This window comes from Prunus avium, chromosome 1 (assembly GCF_965620075.1).
Source record: "Prunus avium chromosome 1, drPruAviu1.hap1.1, whole genome shotgun sequence".
NCBI classification, from domain to species: domain Eukaryota; kingdom Viridiplantae; phylum Streptophyta; class Magnoliopsida; order Rosales; family Rosaceae; genus Prunus; species Prunus avium.
This window is the reverse complement of record NC_142284.1, coordinates 50,003,368-50,027,231: the sequence shown is the minus strand read 5'-3', so window position 1 is coordinate 50,027,231 and position 23,864 is coordinate 50,003,368. Positions and strand designations below refer to the sequence as shown.

General features: G+C 37.1%; 3 protein-coding genes and 1 non-coding gene across 5 annotated transcripts; all 4 read left to right on the top strand.

Annotated features, from left to right (window-relative positions):
• Positions 1-6,768: 6,768 nt before the first annotated feature.
• Positions 6,769-8,611, top strand: LOC110763151 (RNA-binding protein 1-like). Of its 2 annotated transcripts, none has more exons than XM_021965908.2 (3): positions 6,769-6,903; positions 7,065-7,330; positions 7,613-8,611. In XM_021965908.2, the coding sequence occupies exons 2-3, from the start codon at positions 7,109-7,111 to the stop codon at positions 8,420-8,422; spliced, it is 1,032 nt and encodes a 343-aa protein (XP_021821600.1). In that variant the 5' UTR covers positions 6,769-6,903; positions 7,065-7,108; the 3' UTR covers positions 8,423-8,611. The 2 variants fall into 2 exon arrangements, with proteins under 2 accessions (XP_021821600.1, XP_021821601.1); XM_021965909.2 differs by having other exon boundaries at positions 6,775-6,903; positions 7,078-7,330.
• Positions 8,612-11,085: 2,474 nt separating this feature from the next.
• On the top strand, positions 11,086-13,398 carry LOC110763150 (uncharacterized). The gene is made up of 5 exons (XM_021965907.2): positions 11,086-11,494; positions 11,580-11,707; positions 11,802-11,914; positions 12,239-12,424; positions 13,186-13,398. The coding sequence occupies exons 1-5, from the start codon at positions 11,142-11,144 to the stop codon at positions 13,213-13,215; spliced, it is 810 nt and encodes a 269-aa protein (XP_021821599.2). The 5' UTR covers positions 11,086-11,141; the 3' UTR covers positions 13,216-13,398.
• Positions 13,399-13,986: 588 nt separating this feature from the next.
• TRNAE-CUC (transfer RNA glutamic acid (anticodon CUC)) lies at positions 13,987-14,059 on the top strand. Its single transcript has one exon. It is a non-coding gene; the product is annotated as a tRNA-Glu (tRNA).
• Positions 14,060-18,425: 4,366 nt separating this feature from the next.
• LOC110768548 (AP2-like ethylene-responsive transcription factor ANT) lies at positions 18,426-22,682 on the top strand. Its single transcript, XM_088247386.1, has 9 exons — positions 18,426-19,457; positions 19,558-20,173; positions 20,324-20,406; positions 20,570-20,578; positions 20,676-20,764; positions 20,877-20,950; positions 21,038-21,088; positions 21,194-21,270; positions 21,625-22,682. The coding sequence occupies exons 1-9, from the start codon at positions 19,127-19,129 to the stop codon at positions 22,305-22,307; spliced, it is 2,013 nt and encodes a 670-aa protein (XP_088103512.1). The 5' UTR covers positions 18,426-19,126; the 3' UTR covers positions 22,308-22,682.
• Positions 22,683-23,864: the final 1,182 nt, after the last annotated feature.

The window sequence follows — 23,864 nt, the reverse complement described above, 5'->3', positions numbered from 1 at the left end:
TTAGCCCACTATTAGTAACATCGATATTGTTCTCAATTTAACTACTTGTTTAGTATGTGTGGGGTTTTATACAAAAAGTCTCAATGTTATTTAAAGTGGAATCATTCATTATATGAGACTTTCTAAGTTTTCGATGTGCCACTATGTGTATTCTTAAATAAACAAATAAGCTACGTAATAAATTATGGACAAATCTGATGGATTGTTTTGATGATATAGTTCCCCATATACTAAATCTCAGACACTTTCATTAAAAAATAAAAAATAAAAAATAAAAATCTCGGACATGTTCATAAAAACTCTCTTCTTTTTTTTTTTTGTGTGTTGAGGTTCTTTTAGTATATAGTTAAAAGTGGGTTTTGCCTTGCAAAGTCCGATAGCGGTTTTGAGGGGTTTGTGAGTCATAAAGGTAAAAGGTCCAACTAGTGGTGGGGTGCATGAACAAAGATGCATTGCCACGTGATACGAATGTTCCATACTCTCACCCCCTCCATCTTTACTCCTACTCTCTCTTAATCACACTGTCGATTCGGTATGATCGGTAATTCAGCATAAATGACAGCTGGAGAATTTGGTATATACCTCGTTGTAGGTAAGTTATTCCTCTAAATGAGAACACAAAATCAAACAACCCAACGATATGTGTATACCTAGCATAAGAACATTTGAATTTACCTGATATGTTGTCGTTTTTCAATGATCTTAAATGAAAATTTCATTCAAATACTTTACAGTTGTACCCGTAAGGTATGTTTGTTCATACACTCTCAATTTTAACAATTAAGTATCTCAATCCCAAATGTAAGATAATCCTCACTAGGATACCGATTCCGCCATATGCTACACGTGTTCAAGGAAGACGAGATGCTGCACTAATTCAAAATGGACAGATTAATTATTTAATTAATTATATTCTGTACCTGTGTTGAAAGGCCCTTCGCGGGTGGTTAAGGAGATGGTGGTCAAAGAGATTGAATTGATTGTGTTTGAATATTCCAATCCACCCATTTGGGCTATATTTCTTTCATTAATAGCCTTTTTTATTATAAATAAATTATAATTTGTATCTGCATTACGTGTAATGAGATATGCATAGATTATAAAAATAGTGAAAATTCTATTCTCTACACAGCACACACCCACACGATTTTCTTATTGTGCAAGACTGGGACCCAGTGATTCTTTACTTCCGTGTGTAGCCACTTGGTCAAATCCTCTGCTTCTTCTTCTTCAACTTGTTTCTAAAAATTATTCTCTCCGGTCTCTCTCTCTCCCCCTCCCCCTTGGCTGCGTGCGTGCACATGCTTCCCTTAAACAAAAAAATGACCAACTACGTACACTTGGGCAAGTATCAATTTGGCTATTATAATGCATACACCCTAAAACATATCTAATTATTATTATTAATCCCAGCTGATTATTTTTAAATAAAACCCTATCAAACTCTGGCCCGGATAATTTGATCGTCCGATGACAGAATCCTGCTATGTACGTAAGTATCCTCGTCTAATCCTCCATCGATCATCCTTCCTATTTTCATCATAAAAACCAAAAAAAGTGTACGCAGTTGGATAATTGACTGGCAAGGGCTGAGGCCCCAGGGTAATACGAAATAGGGTCACTGGGTCAATGTGATGTTCCAAATTCAGAAGCTTCACTAAGATTCGCAGTACACATTCAAATGCGAAGTTAGTACAATAGAAAATTACAGCATTAATTTGCATCTTTAACATAAATTTACTTGATATTCCCAAAAGGGGGAAAAACAAACTTGTTACTTGTAGGCAAGGCATGGATATTTATTACATTCGCAGGGTTGTTCGGGTCGCTTTATTGCTGCGGTGTAGGTCGTTCCTTCAAAATAAATATCACTATCCTTGCCCTATATTTCTTGCTTGTTATTGGCATGGTACAATTTGATACGTGAAAGTGAAGTCTTTCTTCGTCGAGACACGTGGAATGAGAGGATTGGTTGTAAAAGTAAAATCAGGGTAAAATTTTGATTTTGTGCAATTACCGTATATAAACAAAAACTGGACCACATGATCCTGGTCAACAAAATTGCAGCGTTGGACAGGAAAATTTTCTCAGATATCAGTGAGAATATTGTTCATGAATTTTTTGTACATGTGCACTTAAAAATACGTACAAAAAGTAGAAGAGAAGCAAATTTTACTGTGGAATACAAGTAAATCCAAGTAAAAAGCTTACATATGTTTATTCTGATGGGAGGAATGTATGATTTTGTTGCTTTGGTTTTGGTCTTGTCGATTTACAGTGGCCGTACCAAAGTACTTGGGGATGTTTAAGATTAATATAATCTGGCAGGAAGGAGGCAGTGTCTCCCAACTGTGACGCTTCGACAACAACATTGGCATATGCTGCATGCATGCAGAAACTAGATCAATTTTATTCCAGATTGGAGGCACAGTCACACAAATATTGCATGCTCAAAACATTTAATTTTAGTATTTCTTGAACTATAAGTTACATTATTGTTACTACATACCACCTTATAAGACAAACTCCTCTGTAAGAAAAACATTTGTGGAAACGGAGATACTACTGTTTTCCTATTTTCGACCAACCACTCATTTTCAACAATGTTCAAGTTGGAAAGTAGAGCATTTTGGAAGTATAAAAAATGGACAGAATAAAAAACAAGGGGAAAACGATGGTTTTGGAGAAGCATGCTTGATGTTTCCTTGTCAAAATTGAAGGTAGGAAAGACAGATTGCAGGACAATTATTCTCTCTACTACTTGATGCACATTTTCGAGTACGAGACACATTATTAACTGTTAAAATTCACTTATATTTCCACGAGTTTATTATGAAAGAAACATACGTGTTGGTCACAATATGATGTCAACATAACACGTTATTGACAATAATTTACTTAAACAGTTGCATTATGCAAAAAAATTTAGTGCAGAACATTATAAATAATTAAAAGTATTTATTTTTCTTACCCCAAAGTACAAATTACTTCATAATAGTACTGGTGTTGTAATCGAAAAAAATAAATTATATATCTATATGCATTGCTAAAGAAAACATATTGGATAATATTTCTGGGCATTGGCATGCATCTCATCTGGGAAATGACACTAATCCTTTCCCTTCCTATCTCTTTGCCTCTTGCATCTTCTTTCTTGGTTTTCATTATTTTTATTTTTATTTTAAATTTGAGGAGAGAGAGAGAGAGTGAGAGTGGTTGTTAGTGTGACGTTGACGTGTCAAGAGGGGGTGTGGTGATGAAAGTGACACGTGGAACCAAGACATGTCTCCCTAGTCCCCGCCTACGTTGCTTGTCTTTATCCACAGAGACTTCACCGCCCTATTGGAATGACAAGTGGCCATCACCATAAATTAGAAAATAAAATGAAACTAATTTGCTGGGTTTCAAGAAAAAGCGAGTTTTACTTTTATTTTATATATATTTTTTGGTCGAAGACGGAAGACCAAGTTCGCCTCCTCTTTGCCGACAGCCATGGGCTGGGTGCATTGTCCCATTTACGTCATCCCCTTCGTACATCTTTAAAAACGGGCCTTTCCACCACACCCCACTAAATGGGCCCACATACCCATCCCCCCATCTGATATTTTGTGGACGAGTTTCGCTATTCAGCGCTGGACCTCATCTCCTTGCAGTACGACTCTTTGACTTTCTTTCTTTCAAAGCGGGAATAAACCAAAAATAATAATAATTTATTATAAATTTGTAACTATACCTGAATAATAATTGCTGAGTCGGAAATTTCCCAAAAAGTATCGTCTTCGTAATTTGATTTGACACTCTGAAAGCCTCAAATTAAGGAATATACTTCCCTTATTCCACTATAAATAGTAGCTCATACATTTCTGCTAATAACAATATGACGTGCGTATAGAAGTTTCTTTTGTGTATTATTTTTTATTTATTTTTGTATATGTATTAAATTGTGATTTGCAAAAAAAATTTCATTCTAAAAAAGGAAGCGAGCAATATTCTCAAATTAATACAACTTTGTGCAAGCATCTTAACTCACAATCGACAGGGTGACTCTTATTTTCTCAAAAGTCCAGCAAAATAAAACTTTAAAACTCAACTGTGCTCTCTAATTTATCATATGGAGCTTTAAAAAACACCCTATCACATTATAAAAAATAACAGAGTTTTGGATAAAATTGACGATATCATTTTAAGTTTAAAAGAGTAATGTGAGATTTGACCGTAGTTTCGAGAATATTGATATAAATAAGCCTAAAAAATAAGCGTGATGTAAATTGAGAAGACCAAAAAGAGTAAAAACAAACATAATAATTATAGGGTCCCAGAATATCACATTGTATACAATTCACATGGGGCCCAAGTTGAGCTCATGATGGTCATGTGACAAACTTTGCTTTTTCTCTTCTTCTTTCTTTCAATTTTGGAAAATACTTTATACTTGTTAATTATACGAAAAAATAATGAATTATTCGGATATTAAACACGTATGTATAAATATTCACAAAGTATCTCTGTGAAAATCCCTGTGTTTTTTGAGCTCTGAGTTCAAGGAAGAAACTACAGCGGGTTTCCAAGACATGGAATAATACAATGGCATTGGGAACTTACATTATATTATAATATAATATTAGGGTTAGTTTGTTAGGGTTTTGGTTCGCGGAATAGTGGGTTAGAAATGTCTTGCATAGGGAAAGCTTTATTATTATTATTATTCATTGGGTCTTGAGAAAAAAACAATGATAATAACCTGCGGGTTTCGATGTGGAGAGCATAAAAAACAAGACCCTAATTTTTTCTAGGGCTTGCAAAGTCCCAAGGGGGTGTGTAATCCCAAAGGCATGTCTTATCGCCTTTTGTTTTTTGGTCAAACTCAAAATAAACAAATGGGTTTATAATCTTCATTCTTCAAGGAGCCACCATGCCTGTCTTCCCCTCTCCCTCTCCCTCTCCCTCTCCTAGACTAGACTGATTTGGGTTCCAAGGTTTTCGATTTCAAGGTTGTCTTTCTTCATTTTCAAAGGTCATCACTCAACACAATCTTTGTGTTTTTCTTCTTATTGTCACACCGACGTATAATATTGCTAATTTAAATAATAATAATAACAACTGATTTATTCTAAAATTAACATATTAAATGGACAATAGTTTTTATAGTATTACTCTTGTCAAAATCAAAATGACATCCAAATTTTACATGCAATGCCATGTTCTTGGCTTGATGGCCACATGGCTCAAGATGATGCAATTTTCCATATAATATAAACTTAAACTATGCAACCTTGGATCAAACTCCAACAAGTTGATGTATATAGCACTTGGAGTAGATTTTTATTTACTTGGAAGTTGGGCTCCCACTCATGGCCTCCACTAGCATGGCCTTTGAGCCATTTTGACGACCCAGAACCCGAAGATATAATTTACATAAAGAAATGCTGGCTTTTATGAGCAACGAGCTTTGGGTATTATATGTCATGGTTTTGGCAACGAGAAGATGACAAAGATAATAAGCATGAGAGACTGCTAAAACCTCGTTTAATTCTTAAAGCACAAAACACCAAAGATGCTTCTCATCTCATCATTTTGTTTGCTTTACTTTTATTCATCCATTTTGCCCTGCGTCTTTCGGAGTTTGATTTTATTATGGTAAATAGTATTATTGTCAATTAACAAAATATGTACGCCGAATTCATGCCATTTAAATTAAGGTTTGGGAGAATATTTTGATTAATTAAATGATTATACAAAGTAATGTTATCTCGTCATATTGTTCATTATACTCGAACAAAAATTCATATATACTACTGGTTTATATTGACAATATAACAACACACATTTAGACCGTGTGGCCGTATAAAAATCCTTTGCGAATAAATTATTGAACCTAATGACTTTATTACGGGCATTGTCTCCAAGTCCATGTCTCATCAAACAACATGACTTGTTCAAACCTCATAGCTAGCCACATGCGAAGAAATTAAAAAAAGGGGGAAGAGATTGATTAGATAAATGATTAACGTGGATTCTTAATTTCTTATCCTTGAAATGAAAATTTGTACACGATTTTCGAATATTCGCACGCAAACGAACTCAAGGATTATATTAGTAATTAGCTGCCCCTAGCTTTAGCATGTGGGAAGATCTTGGGATTGAATACTCCTGCAAACAACCAACTCACCAACCTTGGTTTTTCTTTTTTCTTTTTTTTCGACATATTAGTACAGATTCACAATCTTACCTAATGTGAATTTTGGATCATTATACTCTGAATTTTGTTTTGATTATTATCATGTTGTATATTTCATGTTCATTAATGTGGCATAAAACGGTACGAGTAGAATTAAAAACATACTCTTTTTTCCTCCATTTGAAAAGTATACTATTTTATTTTATTTACCCAATATATTTTTAACGGTTTACTTATTTGAAAATGTAGTTAAATTAAACAACATTCAAGTATGCTATTTCTTTGAGAAAGCGATATTGTAACTAATGTATGAAGAATGAGATCGAACTCGAGTGCAAGACAGCGAACAAACTGCCTCAGTGAACTGACCTAACCCACGTCAGTTTTTTTTTTAGTTATTCTTAATTTTGTTGTTTGTGGCATAACTAAAAATAACAACATTCTACAGCTAGCCCAAAAAACAGCAGAGGGTCCAATTCCTGAAGCAAAGATGTTTAGAGCTGAGATGTTGGGCCATCAAACACAAAGCCCATTTCCAAAAATTTATACGAAGAAGTTTCGACGCTGCGTTTAGTCTTCCACATGTATAAGGAAGTCGTAGTCTCGTAGATCTCTCAGATCCTGGGCCATGGATTATAGATAATCAATCAAATCGAGGTAGACTTTTGTTGACTTGTTTTGTTCGTGGTAGATTGGTGGCTAAGCTCACGAGTCACTGCAACTCGGTAGGTCAACTTGTGAGTTTTGGGCTGGTTAATAATTTATCAACTTTCTTGACCAAAGGCTTTTACTTTTTATTTTTATCTTATTTGTTTTTATTTATTAATTTTAATTTGCTTGTAGCTCGTCCTGTTTCTAGGGATTTTGGTGTAATTTAGGGTTTTAGGGTTTCTGTGCAGCTACAGCTAGGGTTTTTGGGCTGAATTCTCCATGGACTCTGATCAAGCAAAGCTGTTCGTGGGGGGCATCTCTCGGGAGACAAGTGAAGAGACACTGAAATACCATTTCCGGAGCTACGGCACCGTTCTGGGCTCGGTCATCGCTAAGGACCGCAGCACCAACAACCCTAGAGGCTTTGGCTTCGTCTGGTTCTCTGACTCGTCTTCAGTTGATAAAGCCCTAGAAGATCCCCATGTGATTCTGGGGAGAACGGTAAGATTTCTCTTGGTCCTATCTGCTTACAAGTTACATGCTTTGTTTAATCGTTCTGTTTGGTTGCTGAGAAAATGTAAGCTGTGAGAAAAAAAAGGGGAATTTTTTTTAGTGAGAAAGTATTATAATTTCCCCCTAATTTACTTGTGTAAGTCGGATAAACGGAATTAAAAATGCAAACTTCAGAATTATAGTTTCCTTTCTTGCATTGCATTTTGAAGCAAAACCAAAACAGATATTTAATTTATGGGTTGCATAATTAATTATCAATTTTGTTTATAGGTTGATGTAAAGAAAGCAATTCCCAGAAGCGAACAACCCAGAACCCAACATCAAAGTAGATGGTTGAGTAGGAGTAGTAGTAGAAGCTTTGAGAATAGCAACAATCAGTTTAGAACAAGGAAGATATTTGTTGGGGGTTTATCAGCGAGTCTAACTGAGGAGGGGTTTAAGGATTATTTTGAGAAGTTTGGGAGTGTAACGGATGTAGTGGTGATGTATGACAATACAACCCGCCGGCCTAGGGGGTTTGGTTTTGTTACCTTCGCTTCGGAGGATGCTGTTGAGAATGTTATGCAGCAAAGCTTTCATGAGTTGAATGGTAGGTTTGTGGAGGTCAAGAAGGCTGTGCCGAAGGAGGAGAATAACAGTAACGACAGTAGTTATACACCGGTCAATTACCCTCCTTATACTTATAGTCCTACTCCTACATATGGGATTCTTCCTAGTCCCACACCTTATAATGGGTTTGGGCCATTTATGTATGGAACCGGTGTTTATGGCGGTTGGTACCCTACGGGAGGATCTGGTGGGATTCCTTATGGCATTGCTCCAATTGCTCCTCAGGCCTGGATGTTTCCTTATGGCAACTCTTTATATCCGAGCTACATGCGTGGTGGGGGCTTGGAGGCAGGTGGGTATAGTGGGATTCTGGGGCATGGTGCTGTCAGTGGCATGTCGAATCAGGTTGTTTTTGGCAATGGGCAGTCACCAGCTTCTGTGAAGTCATCTCGGGTTGAAGCGGAGAAACTAGACGTGGATTCTGGAAGCAACAGTGCTAGTTTGAAGAAAAGAAATTCAAAGAGGTCTTGATGGATAACTTCACCATCTATCTACGCAGGACTGTGACCTCTGTAATTCATAATTCAGGTAGTTAGGTTTGGAACTGAAAGCATTTGCGTGATTGGAGTTAATTTGTACAAATCATCAGTCACATTGGGCATTGATTTCCCCTTGGAAAATGTAAATACATTTTAATTTTAACCTGTTTCTGTTGTAATCCATTGGCAATTATGAGGTGGGCCCATAGTTCTTTGCATTCAAAGAGAAGGCCAATCCTTGATGGGTGTTGCTGGATTCTTTGTTTGATCCTTTCCTTAACATGATTTCCCTCTACTTCAAATTGCGAAGAAAATTCACTTATCTCTCATCATTTCATCTCTCAATCTTTTACATTATACATAAAATAAGAGAGTTTTTATCAAAAATAGCCAAAATTTAACCCCCAAATTCATAAATGTCAGTTTTTTAAAAAACTTTCAAATATAACCAAAAACTCATTTAAATTGACCTAAATGCCCTCTAAATTATAACTCAATTACACCTAAAAGCTAAAACCCAAAATAGCACGGGAGCACAAAAACAAAATTGGCTTCGTCAACTTAATCATGCCTATGAATCCTATCATAAAAATGACAATGTAATTATCAAAAAGAAGAAGAAAAGGAAAAGCCGATGTTTTCATAAATCCAGGCAATAAAAATCATCTCTGCGGCTATGGCTTGAATCAGTGGGTTTGAGAGTTTTTTTACAATAAAAAAAGTTAAAGTCAGTTTCTTGACATAATAATTTTTAATTGAGAAAAAAAAGTTGAACTTTCTTGCAAAATTCGTATCATAAATACTGTTGGTCTGCATATGATATCGGGGGTTAAACTTTCTTGCAAACCATCATATGTGCTGCTGCCCAGTGCCCTCCCTCAGCACAAGAGGCTTGGAAAAATTGCAAGGCCCTCACTGTTCACAGACTATCTTCCCACAACACAAACTTGCCTATATTAACTTTGCTTTCCAAAAGGGCGATTGGCGAGGGGTAGTGTCCTTGTGTTTAGGGGTAGGCTGGGTGGAGAGTGAGAGGCTCGTGCTCAGTAGCTTATGGCTTGGAAGAGCATGCTTTTTGGTTAGGTTTTAATTTAGAGGGCATTTGGGTCAATTTAAGTGAGTTTTTGGCTATATTTGAAAGTTTTTTTAAAAATTGACATTTATGAATTCGGGGGTTAAATTTTGGCTATTTTTGATGAAAACTCAAAATAAGAAGTAATGGGGGCGTTCATCCAAAGTCTCTTGTTAATTAATTTACCTAATCAAATTCGATATGCACATCAAGTTTATATATATGGATGACTTTGTGTTGGAAAATAAAATTTAAATATCGTATATATACCAAAACACCTCCTCTCGACCTATAGTTTAGATTATCACTTGTTTTCAAAATTGTCATTGACTGAAGTTAAGAAATTTTAAGAAAATTTAACGAAACTGTGGGTACAACAAATATAAACCAGAAAAATTATGAAGGCTTATTTATGTATATGCCCCCTATGTTTTCAAAGTTGTCTCAAATTACCACCTGTGCTTTGAAATGTTTCAAAATACCATCTACACTTTTAAAAACTATCTCATGTTATCTATTCCGTAAGTATTAAGAGATGTTCCGTTACGTGGTGTGAGCCCCACTTTTTTTCAATCGCTTAACAATGGAGAGTAAGGGTTATTCAGTTTCAGAAAAAGGGGGTATTTGGGTGAGAATGGGCAATTGGGAGAAGAAAGCTAGGGTTTTTGTGCTATAGACGCTAGTGGCAAGCAGGATATGGTTTGCTGGGGAAAGAACAACTATTCATCGACTCCATCTTCGACTTCTTCCTCATCTTCGGCCTTTCTTAGCAACATTCCAGCGATGGCTGCCCTCTCGGGCAGTGAAGGCTTTCTTTGTGGTATTTTAGCGAACACATTGCTGGCATATTGTTGGAGTCCCAGGTATAGATCTCGTACCTCCCATATTCAAGACCACTGCTTATTCTCCTATTGCTGCTGGGAAGAACCATGTATGTGCCATTAGAGGGTCATATTACTCTGATCATGAGTTTGGTACGGTGGATTGTTGGGAAATTTTTGAAACTTGGAACAAAAGTTTGAGTTCCAAACAGAGCACTCTGTTTTCTTACCAGTCTATTAGCAATCTTAAGTTCAAAAAGGTTGTTTCTAGTGAAGGATTTAGCTGTGGTGAGTTGAAATGTTGAGGTGATATTGATTTTGTTAGCTGGTCATCCAAATGGAACACATTATGTGTCTTTGGCAACTGGTGATCACCATTTTTGTGGGATTCAAGAAGACAATCATGGAATTGAGTACCTAGCCTTCTCCCAATTTCCCCTTCTCACCCAATACCCCATTTTTTGAAACTGAATAACCCTTACTCTCCACTGTTAAGCGATTGAAAAGAAGTGGGGCCCACACCACGTAACAGAATGTTTCTTAATACTGACGGAATAAGTAACGTGAGACAGTTTTTAAAAATGTAGGTGGTATTTTAAGACGTTTCAAAGCACATGTAGTAGTCTAAGACAACTTTGAAAGCACGGGGCATGTACATAAATAAGCCAATTATGAAATATCGTCAAGGCCCAAACCAAACGAGACAAGAAGACGAAAACGATGGCGTTTCGTCTACTTGGGCTGCACTGAAACTTGTGGTGTTGTTAAAGCGAAACAAGCGGAGCAGCTGAAGAAACAACAAAACTGAGAGCGCAAAAATGCTAGTGCTTGGCCAAGCTTCAAGCGGAGCCTTATCGGCCAGACGCTGTTCTCTCTCGTCCCCTCCCAAATTCACAAACCCAAATCCACCTCTCTTCTCTAACCGCAAACCCAGGTTCGCTTCCAAAGCAAACCCTTCGAAATCCCTCAATATCACGCTTGCGAAGGCCGATGGAGGCGTCGATTCGACTTCAGCCGCAACCAAACAGGCCTTTTCTAGCTCACCAGCTCCTCCGCCTCCTCCTTATTTGGACAATGACCAACCAGTTTTCGTGGGTCAGGAGAACATACCCTTGGAAGGTGTCATTCAGTTCGAGAAGCCCAGTTCGTCTTCTCGTTTACGCAAATGGGGGTAATTTGAACAATTTTGGAAAGAAAAAATTACTTGAATTTTGAAATTTTTGTTTATTGATTTCAGTTTGTGGGTTGTGTTTCAGTCGAGTGGCATTGCTTGCTGGTGGGGATGTTTTGGCTTTGCTTACGTTTGCTGCAATTGGAAGATTCAGTCATGGGTTCTCTGTTTTCGAATTTGAAACCCTGCGCACAGCTGACCCTTTTATCGCCGGTATGCTTGTTCATTGTTAAGCTTGTTTTGAGATTGAAAGAAAGCATGGCCTTGGGTCTTTGTTTTAACCAAAAAGCCAAATGTGGTTGAACAGGGTGGTTTTTGAGTGCTTATTTCCTTGGAGGCTATGGGAAGGATGGACGTGGAGTCAATGGTCAGTCAAAGGCTCTTACTGCTACAGCTAAGTCATGGGCCCTGGGGATTCCAGTAAGTTAATATGTTTGGAGCTTTAAGTATTTGGTTTCGTTTTCCGTAGTTTCAGTGGTATTGCTTCTTGTAGCTTGAGAGGAAGCAATTAAGTTTATTATGCAAGGCTTTCATTTATAAAATTATAACCCACTTTGCTGCTCCTTCTTATCTCTATTATTGTTTCTTCGAGTTTTGTCTTTTGATTTGCATGATCTGTTAATTTGAAACATTTTGCATTAGAGCATAGCTGTTTTACTGAGTGATGCTTTCCATTCTATTGGTGTGCACTATGTTTACTAGACACCTGATGTCACTACATCTTCCGTTTTACTTTTTTGGCAGCTTGGGATAATCATAAGGGCATCAACGGCAGGCCACCTTCCACCATACAAATTTATACTTGTAACAATGGGGAGCACTGCTGTTTTACTTCTTGGATGGAGAGCGCTATTGTATAAATTTCTTCCTGGTGATAAGAGCAAGAAGAGTGATGTATATCGCCGTGGCAGTCCATTTGAATTGTTTGAGGTACAAAAATATTATTGGCATAAACTGTCATTTGGAATTTCTTAATGTGATAGTTATAGTATTTTGCCTTCACAATTGCAAGTTTTCCTGGATAATGTTGTTTCCCGTACTGGTACGAACAAATTAATCTCAGTGTATATGACGAGAATAGGTTCCTTGCACTCAATCTCATGGTAGGGAGTAGTTTGCCTGTTTTAGAAAACGGTTCAGTGTGAAAGTTGTTGCATATTGTGCTTGGAATTTGAAGCATGTAGAGCGGCCATAAGTAAGCCAGAACCCATGTCCGAAAGGCTGCTCATTTTTGACATGAGTTCCTTCATGTCAGTTGTTTGTATACAGCACAGGGGAAAAGGTGTAGTTGATATTGCCTACAATTGTTCCAAGTTCTGATCTTAATTAGTTTGTTAATTTTATACTTCCCAGAAACTGCCCTGTTCATCGGAAATAACAAGACTTTGAAATGATAAAATTTAAAATTTAAAATTTTGCCCTTAGTATTGTTGTTAACAAGAAGAGATAGATCAAGAACTTCCTTTAGAATGGGAATAGCTGCAATGCCTATCAAACTGGAGAATAGTAGATTGTTATTAATTTAAGCCTTTTTTTACCTTATAGTTAAAATTTACAATGTATTTTATACTGGACAGAGCCCACATTTTGTTTTGTTTTCGTTTTTTCATATCCGTCTTTCAACACTTCAACACTTGTAGAGAATTTCGACATACTGTTGCTAACAGTTAACTGTTTAAAATTTGTTGCAGTTGCTCACATCATTAGTACGAAGGTGGTGATGATGGCGGTTAATTCAATCTAGTTGTACCATACAGTTATTACCAATCCTGACATCAGTTCATTTCAGTTCTTCTCATACTTATAAGCCCTTTGGATAGTTTCCTTTCGCATACATTGTGAAACATAAAGAGTGTAAGATAAGAAACGAGATTGATTTATGAAGAGAATACTTGTTTGTTTGACCAACTTTCCACCAGTTTATTTATATTTATTCTTCCTATCCCATTTAATCTGGGTTGTTGGCCGCATGGTTACAGAATAAGCTATAGAAATAATGGAAGTCGAAATTGTTGGTTTGTACTGCTTGACTAGTTCTTTTGAATTCTGTGTGTGATGAAGCGTCTCCTTTGTCTAATTCTTGTCACCGTTTTTGAGTTCGTATTTAGCCATTCTTGAACAAGCTTTAATTGACTGAAAAATGTACAGAATATACAGTGGAAGTGAAAAAGAATGGATCAATATTAAAATGGCAATGAAAAATCCATCACGAAACATGCTATTAGCTTCTTGGGGTTCAATTTTTGCCGTGGACAGGGAACATGGGGGCTATAGTGAGGACTAATAGTGAGGGGTTATAATGATGGGGTGCTTAATAACCAAAAGGGAATGGGAATGCCAAAGGAAATGGGCCAGACTTATGGATAGACTTTCTTAGACTGGTTATGGGAAAAGCCCATTGAGCCTGTATGTGCTAGATTAGTTAAATTTCTTGGACATCTCCATGTCTTTCTTGCTTTATTGGCCTTGCCATCCCCTAATTGCCAACCAAATCCGTTGTAGTCTAGTTGGTCAGGATACTCGGCTCTCACCCGAGAGACCCGGGTTCAAGTCCCGGCAACGGAATATTTTTTCTTCCCTTTTTTTTTTTTTTTTTCCTCCCTCTCTTCCTTCTCCTTAAATAGAACAATAATAAAATAAGAAAATACAAACAATGAAAGAAGAAAAAGACGATTTGACATATCTGTCTGCATAGCTGGGAGTAACTAGGCTTTAATGTGGCTATAGCTGAAATTCTAGATTATGCTAGCCTAGAGGTAGCCCTGTAGCCGTCACCTTGGCTGCTCAACATGTCCCATCTGCCAGAATATGGCTAGGCAGGGCAAGAACCCTACTTTTTAAAAACCCAGTTGTTAAAATTATTTCCTCAGTCAGACAGAGTTGTTTCAGTCATGGTTCACCAGTACCATTGACCTTTGATAGATCATGTGATCATGATTTTATGATCATCTGAGAAGAATCTGATTTGGCTTGCGGGATAATGGGATTCTGTAATCATTTTTCACAAGCTGATTAAGTTGATAAGTAATAGCATTTTTCTTTTTCTTTTTTGCTTGTACAAGTTCAAAAAAATTCATTTATATGTGACAGAAGAGGGTCACGTGAAGAAAGCGAGGGTTTAGGGTTGATGATGCATAGAAAGAGTTGTGTTGTGTGGGGGATGGGGGAAGGGGGGAAGGCTATATGGCTTTCTTTTTCACCACATTCCTGTCATGCGGTCAGAACATGTTTGGGCCTAAAAACCCACAATACCAAAAAAAGAAACATCTTTCATCCCCTTCTTCCATTTAATCAAGCAAAAAGGAAACCCCAAATGAATGAATGAATACATTTGAAAAAGCTATGTGCCTACCTGCCTGCCTGCCTTCCTGCCTACCTGCCTGTGCAGTGCTACACTGCTACTAGCTAGTAGCTATGCTATACAGCATCAAGCATTAAAAGCACGTCTCAATCGTATCTTAGAGACTGGTGATCATCAATTGAATCAAATATGAATTAGATTTCAAAATGAAGCCTTTCCTGTCTAAGTAATAGGTGTGGTCTGTTCTAACTTGTATTTATTTGCTTAAGGTCAGTTGAGTGCTCAAATTTGTAATCAAGGTACTTTTTGAGGCTTATGTTTCACAGATGACAGAAGAAAACTGGGGTTTTTTTCTTTCTATTTTCTTATATCAGAGCTAATCACCTAGCAGTACTCCTTTATCCGTTTAATTAGAAGAGAATTAAAGGAAGGCACTCTCAAAGAAATGTGTGAGGGAGAGAATCTAAGGTGATTGTGACATGACAGATAGGCTTAGATTTTGACATGTCATCTCGGGCTGAGGCTGTGAGAGAGAGAGAAAGAGAGGGGCAGTGACAGTAGAAATTGGTAATGTAAAGAGCTCTGGGCTTGGCATGCAAGGTAGGCTTAATAAATGGGGAGAGAGAGTGAGATAAAGCAAAATTTCAATATGAACAGAGAAACACAACAGTTGAGGGAGAGAGAGAGAGAGAGAGAGAGGCATGCATTGCACATAACAACAGCAGAGGGAGGAGAGTCCACAGCTAAATAAACCTACAGTTGTCCTTGTCTGAGTTGGGCTGGCTGGGGTTGGGTTGGGTAGCCATCATCCAGGCTTCCTCCAGTGATCTCATAATCCACTTTATTTCTATCTTCATATTGGCTTATGTGCTGAACTGATCTTTCCTTAGATTTTGTTTGGATTTTGTGTTCCTCACGTGATTCTCTTAACTCCTCTCCCCTCATTTAATCCCTCTCTGACTCTCACTCCCTATCTATCTATCTATCTATATACACCATTTACACGTTGCAACAATTCCAACAAATAAATATAATTTAGGGTTATATATATATATATATATCTGGAACTGGAAGTACCTAAATAACTGGGGTGGCTGGAAACTATCTGTACCCCATCTTTTCTATTTGGCAGGTAATTATGTTTAGGTTTATTTATGTTTCTTTCGTGTAGTTGTTTGTAGAGAAGGCACTGTTTGTGAATAATACCATAGACAAAATTGTTTTTGCCGCCAGAAAAAATTATTGTACACTACCGGGATTCTGTGGAGCACCTGCAGCAGCTTCATTTATCTGCAAATTTCTATTGACTTTGGCACCACCACCACCACGACATGCTGTTTGATATTAATTAAGGAGATAAACATGTCTTCAATCAGTGCATTAATTTCATATTAATTTAGTTAAAAGTATATCCTCTTTTTATCTCTTAATTATATTAAACAATGTATATGGAGTTAAGTGGCCTGATGATGGAGAAATCAGTTAGGGGGTTTCTCACACACACAAATCACGGGAATTCGAACTTCTTGAGATTTCTAATTAGCAAATTACAGTATTTCTTATTGGGCTAGATCCCGTCGTCATCGGAGTATTTTTAAAGTAAAGTAATTATTTATAGGGCGTCTTTTCTTTAAAAAAAATTAAAGAAGTTTGTGTATGCTGGCATTTAACTGTTTTCTACTGTTTGACTTGCTCAATAGTGTGTGCAATTCTCTGGCTTTTTTTTTCTACCCAAGTAAGGTCCACAAGTCTGACTATTTGAATACTACAAAAATACAAATTACAAGCTAAGACAAATATTGTCTCTTTTGTGCTTCTGGCATCCCCCTTTTCCCGCCATCTTCTGTAACCCATTTAGTAAATGATGTGATTAAACACTAATTAATTAATCAAGTTTGGTTTTTCAGGTTCAATGCTTGGCCATTTTGATGCAATTAGTAGGGCCCCTAAACTTGATTTAAAACAAAAGAAGCACTACCCATCAAAGTTGGGTGAAAATTATATATATTTATATTTATATATATATATGAAACTAAGATTAGAAGGGCATGCATTATTAGTTTTGGTACAAAAGGGCATGCACAAATTAATTAAAAAGAAGTGAATCTTAGTGGTCTCTTTGATCATTACCATATCATCATAAAAGGCGGCCTCTATGCACACACATTACACACTCAGTTTCTCTTTTTTTTTTTTTCTCTGGTATTTCTTTTCCAATTAATTCCCTCCAAAACTCAGTCAATATTTCAAGGTTCAAACCAAAATCATTCACATTTGAAAATCTGTCCCCATGAAAACTTTCATGCACAAACAGCTCCATGTAGCACTGATCCCACAAAAAAAAAAAAAGGAAAGCCTCATCAACCAGCAGACACTGAAAAAGTTATTTGTACAACTACCTGCCATTTTCAGCAAAAAAGAAAGGGAAAATTGGGGAATATATTGACCAAAAATGGTTACATAAAAATGTAATGCTTCAAAAAATCCAAGTAATTTCTTTTAAATCCACGTGTTTATATACCAGTATTAAACAATTCTCAGAAACGCATGTGATGAAACAGCAGCAGCAGTGGGAATATGCAGAATAAGAAAATGGCAGGAGGACATTTTTAATCAAAGTATCAAACCTAAAAGATGAAAATAGGAGAAGAAATAAAATGCATTTTGCACAAAAAGCTCGTTTTGATGGGGGGGCCTTTGCTCATCATTCCTGGAATATTTCTAGCATATCACAAGACCCACGTCCTACTTTTTGTCTGGAAGCAGGTGTTGACTTAAACACTCAGCGGCTCCCTACTTAAATCCAAATTAAGCCACATTTTTTAGCCAGGGTTAAATTGCTTTGTCCAAATTAACACGTATTTATGATAAATAAATAATAAAAACAACATTTAATTTACCAAATTCGTAATTTTCCAATCATAGGAGCATTATGCCAAACGAACCAACACCAATAAAACAAACAAACAGGAAAAAAATCTAACTTGGATATTAATTGATTACCATCGCAGCTGTGAGGTCAAATGAAGCACATAATTAATAATTTCACTCCAATCCTTATCAAACTGGACAGTTGTGATGGACTATGAGCCTATCACCTTTTTATGGAGAAAGAATTTCATGAAACATGATAATTTTATTTTGTTATTCTTAATCGATAATGTTTTGACATGCGTGATAACACTTCAACGTGAAATAACATTATTAGTTGATGATAACAAAATAATGTTATTTCATTGCAATTTCACCTTTTTATTATAACACCAATTGCCAACAAAATAAAATAAAATATAGAAAAATAGTTAAAATAATCTTTGTTTCTTTTTTTAGTTATTCCATTGTTTTACGTTACTGTTTTGTATCCCATTTCAGTATGTAAACCAAACTGGACAGGAGCAAAATTTAAACTGAAAAGAAAAGAAAACATGAATGGGATTTTAAAATTTGAGATACTTTGAGCCTGCAGAGTGGCACAAAGGCTGTACTGTATGAAGTGACTGGATGGGGCAGTGTCCTGCTCGTCAAATCTATCTTAGGTCCTGTGACTGTAAAAATAAAGCAAACTAGTTTTGGACATCTGACCATTTCTCTCTCCACCCCATTGGCTATTTCACACCCACTAGATTCAACTGACCACTGACCACTGACCACTGTCAATGAAGAGTGAGAAGAAGAGAAAAGAGTTTATAATAATTTTTCTGGGTTGCATTTAATTTCTGGGCTTGTTTGGGTAATGAGGAAACTTAGGTGTATTTTTGAGAGGTAAAACGTGGGTTTGTGTGTTGGAAAAGGGTTTTAGCGTTATATTGGATCTGGGTTTTTGGAAGGGTTTAAGAAAAAGGGCAAGATAAGTGAGAGGAAAAAGCAAAAGTTGTGGTCTTTCTCATATACACAGATCCCTATGGGATATATGCTGGGGTGCTCTCCAGCATTGCTTGTTAGCTTAGAAATATTTATTCTTTTTGTTTAGTTTAAAGAGACCACAGGTTTTGTTGTCTTTGGAGAGAGAAAGAGAGAAAGAGAGAGAGAGAGAGAGAGAGAGAGAGTGAGAGTGAGAGAAACAAGATGTTATATATGTGAGTGCATAGACTGAAGAGTTTAAGTTAGTTTCCTTGAAACCAGTTCAGAAGCTAGACAACAAAAAACCAAGTTTTTCATATATGGGGGAAGGGAGGCAAGAGATTTTTGACATGATTAGTTTATTTGCTCTCAATGATTGAGTTGCCTTGCAGCTGGAGATACTGCTGAGAAGTTCAAGTGAGAACCTTTAGAAGTAGGAAAGGGAAAGAGATTAAAAAAAAAAAAAAAAAGGAAGAGAGAGAAAGAAGAAGATGAAGTCCATGAATGATCACAATAATAACAACAATGGAAGCAATAATAACTGGTTGGGGTTCTCACTCTCACCCCACATGAAAATGGAGGTTACTTCTGACCCTCATCAGCATCATCATCATCACCACTACAATCATCAAGGTCAGGCTTCTTCAGCTGCTGCTGCTCTGCCAAGCACCTTCTATAATCTGAACCCTCACCTCAGCAGTTCTGGACTCTGTTATGGAGTTGGAGAAAATGGTGGCTTTCACTCTCCCTTGACTGTTATGCCACTCAAGTCAGATGGGTCTCTATGTATCATGGAAGCTCTCAGCAGGTCACAAACAGAAGGTTAATTTGCTCAACCTAACATGTACATTTTTCATCTTCTGTTTCTAAACAAACTGCTTGAATTTCTGAAATGTTTCTGTTTTGTTTTTTTTATTATAAGGAATGGTGGTGCCAAACTCATCCCCAAAACTGGAGGACTTTCTAGGTGGAGCAAGCATGGGAGCTGGTGACTATGGAAGCCAAGAAAGAGAGGCAATGGCTCTGAGCTTAGACAGCATCTATTACCATGAAAATGCAGAGGCAGAGCAACATATTCCAGTCCATTCCCACCCATATTACTCTGGAATTCCATGCCATGGAATGTACCAAACACCATTGGAGGAAGAATCTAAGCAGACTCACATTGTAGGCTCTGAAAATCCCCAAATGACTCAAATGCAAGAGGGCTTGAAAACCTGGGTGGCTAGGCAGTACTCTGCTCATCAAGCTCTGGAGCAGCACATGAACAACAATCTGGTTCATGATGGTGGAGGTTCTGGTTCTGTTAATGGTGCAATGAACTGTGGGGATTTACAGTCTCTTACTTTGTCCATGAGCCCTGGTTCTCAGTCCAGCTGTGTTACAGCTCCAAGGCAGATCTCACCCACTGGAACAGAATGTGTGGCCATAGAAACAAAGAAGAGAGGTGGTGGGAAAATTAGCCAAAAGCAACCTGTACATAGGAAGTCCATTGACACATTTGGGCAGAGAACTTCACAGTACAGAGGTGTCACAAGGTTCAACTTAAACCATCTCTTAATCCCATTTCTTCACTCTTGTTATGTTGATAGAAATTGTTTGTATTTCCATTTTTCATTACATTAACTCTGTATTCCTTCTCTGACTGTTATCCAAGTAACCCTTTTTCTCCAATTTGTTTCCACCAGACATAGATGGACTGGTAGATATGAGGCCCATCTTTGGGACAACAGTTGCAAGAAGGAAGGGCAAACCAGAAAAGGAAGGCAAGGTTGGTCAAAAAAAACAGTACCAGTCTTAGTAAATGTTTGGAAGTTTTTATGTTTTGCTGAAATTTTTGGTCCCTACCTGTTGGTGATATCTGACTTGTGCTATTAATTCTTACCTGTCATGTTTATGCTCCCGTTGGATGCCATTCAAATCAAATAATGCAGTTTATTTGGGTATGTCTTTTTCTCTGTAACAATAATGAGGAATTTTTTGTTTTAATCACTGGTTTGTTATTGATTTGCATTAATCATTTTCTCATTTGAACCACAGGAGGCTATGATATGGAAGAGAAAGCTGCAAGAGCTTATGATCTTGCCGCCCTTAAGTACTGGGGTTCTGCAACCCATATAAACTTTCCAGTAGGGTTCTCTACTCTTGGCAGTTTTTTTAGGTTTTTTAAAAAGCTTTTTTTAGTTTTTTTTCAAAGCTATTTTTAGTATCTGAAATTTCATCCTCTTGGTATTTTGGCAGTTGGAAAATTACACTGCACAACTTGAAGAGATGAAGAATATGAGCCGGCAGGAATATGTAGCGCATCTGAGAAGGTACATGTTCTTTATTTGTTATTTTCAGACTGTTTCTAATGCTTCTGAATTTTAAGAAGATTATTCATGAGTTTCTTTGATTTTCAGGAAAAGCAGTGGATTTTCAAGGGGGGCTTCAATGTACCGAGGAGTAACAAGGTTTGTCGATTTTTCCTTTGCCTTAAACACAAATTTAAGGTTCAAAATTCAAATGGTTACTTTATACTAATTTTAGATTTGTTTTCTCATCTTGGTTTTCTGCAGACATCACCAGCATGGGAGATGGCAAGCTAGGATTGGCAGGGTAGCAGGAAACAAAGACCTGTATCTTGGGACTTTCGGTAAATTCATGCATTGTTTGAACTCTCTTTATTCTTCATATGCATTATTTCCCATAGTTTAGGTCATTTTCTAAATTTCGTGAGGCTCTTACTGTAAGCACTTTTTCAAAGGACTCATTTTTTGTCACTCTGTTCTCACACTTTTTTAAGGCTGGTGGTGTCTGCTTTGGCACTGTAAGAAGGAACTTTTTTTTAAGGCTGTGTTCTCTCAGAGAAGATAAAGAGGAAGAGAAGGACTTCCCAGCTAAAATAACTTATTAAAGGCTATATTTTTATTGTAAAGTTTAATTCTTTCATGCAAAGCTTTATAATTAATGTGAGTTTTGCACAACTTCTCACTTGAATTGAATTCAGGTACCCAAGAGGAAGCTGCAGAAGCTTATGATATAGCTGCAATCAAGTTCCGCGGCGTAAATGCGGTCACCAACTTTGACATTACCAGATATGATGTTGAAAAAATCATGGCCAGCAATACCTTGCTTGCTGGAGAGTTTGCTAGGCGTACCAAAGAGATAGAACCTAACATAGAGGCCAATGCCATCGAATATAACCCATCAGCACAGAACAATGGGGAAGCCAACCAACCCGAAATCAACAATGGGAATGGTCTGGACTGGAAGATGGCCTTGTACCAATCTGCACAGGAACAACCAACTAGCTGTGTTCAAGCAGTTGATCAGAAATCGATTGGTTCATTGAACTATAGGCATCCCTCTTTCTCAATGGCATTGCAGGACCTTATTGGTGTTGAATCAGTGAACTCAAATCAGCCATTGATGGATGAGTCTGCTAAGGTTGGGGCACATTTCTCAAATCCATCCTCATTGGTGACCAGTTTGAGCAGCTCCAGAGAAGCTAGCCCTGACAAATCTGGCCCCAACATGCTCTTTGCAAAGCCACCATTAGCATCAAAGTTCATCTGCCCTACTTCTGCAGCAGCTGCTGCTGTTAGCTCTTGGTTCCCAACAGCCCAGCTGAGGCCTGCTGCTATCTCCATGTCTCACTTGCCTCTTTTTGCTGCTTGGAATGACACCTAGACAATTGGATGTGTTTTGTTGAAATGTATTAAAGTTTTTGCATGGACGAGAAAAAAGAGAGGAAGAAATTAATGATGTTAGGGGGGTAGAAAAAGGTGATGGTGATTATGTTATCTGAAGATAATTAGTGGAGGAAATTCAGGGTTAATGAAAAAGACAAGGGTAGGCCATGGGAGGCCAGTTGTCTGTTTGTAACCAAAGTAAGTGTAAGAAACTTTTTCCAAAACCAAACCTTTTGGCTCATATGGGGGATAATGAGGATCTTGCAATATGGGGAGAAGGGGATTAAGGGCTGATTAATGATTTAAATTATGCTTAATGATGTGAGCAATATTATACAAGTGGCCCTTCCATAATTGAATTTGCTTTTAAACATTGATAGGTTCCTCCTCCTAAGTACAAAACCAGCTCATTGTTTTCCAATAATTCAAAAAGGGGTTATCTTGCTTTGACTCAACTATCTCATCTGTGTTCCTCAATCTGCATAACATCATCATTGCAATCCCTTCCTTTTTCTTATTTGAGCTTTTCCTGAAAGGCAGCAAACAAACATTCCCACTGCATTATTCAAGAAAAGGGGATGGGAAGAGATTCTTTGATATGGAGACTTTAGTTTGGCTTATTTTATGGTTTAATGGTCATAATTAGGTTCTACTTTGTCTCCTATTTCTTTTCGCAAAAGCAAAGTTAGGGCTAAAAATTTCTTTGGCTTTTGTAATTCCACTAATCCATAGAGATATTGGATCTAAAAGCTATTCCATGTCGTGGTGTGAAATGTTGATGTGGTTAAAAAAAAAAAAAAAAACTGACATGATTGAGATCATTCACCACACGTTTACGGTGCTTGGTTTCTTGCCATTCACGTGTGACATCAATTGCAATCTTGACCATTTTGGTGTTTATGTGATAAGAGGACAACGAGGAATTGGTGCCAGAAAAGCTGGAAGCTAAGCCAAATAAAGTTAGAATTAGTGCATTTTCCACATCTTTACTTGGAAGCACAAATTGCCAGCGATATTCTTAGGCATAACGAGTTGCATACGATAATGCGTCTATCTCTCATAATAACGTAACTAGTTGTACACAAGAATATGTAATGTATCTATTTAAGGTCAGTTGACTAGTTACGTAATGAGAGAGATAAACACATAATTATATACAACTGTAGTGTTAATGTTTGCACTCTTGAACTTTTTGAAATGCTGCTAATTATACAAAAAAGCAATCGGTGGAAATCCTTGGACGAATTAACAAAACATTGAAGAAAATAAAACGTACATGATTAGACATGAAAAGGAAGGCATTGCAAGAGGGAAACAACTGAGTCTGAGTTCTATTAAAAATAATAATTTTATAAAAAAAAACCAGAAAATGACTACTGAGTTCAATGGTCAAAAAGATTGAAAGCTTGTGTTGTGGAAAAAGATTGCAAAGCAAACAGGGCACTCGTTATTTTTAACAAAAAAGTAAGCATCAATCATCACAATTTTCTTCAACCTTGTTTGAGTTTAGTCAACAAATATGATTACCCGTTTGTTGTATACAGGTTGGATTAGG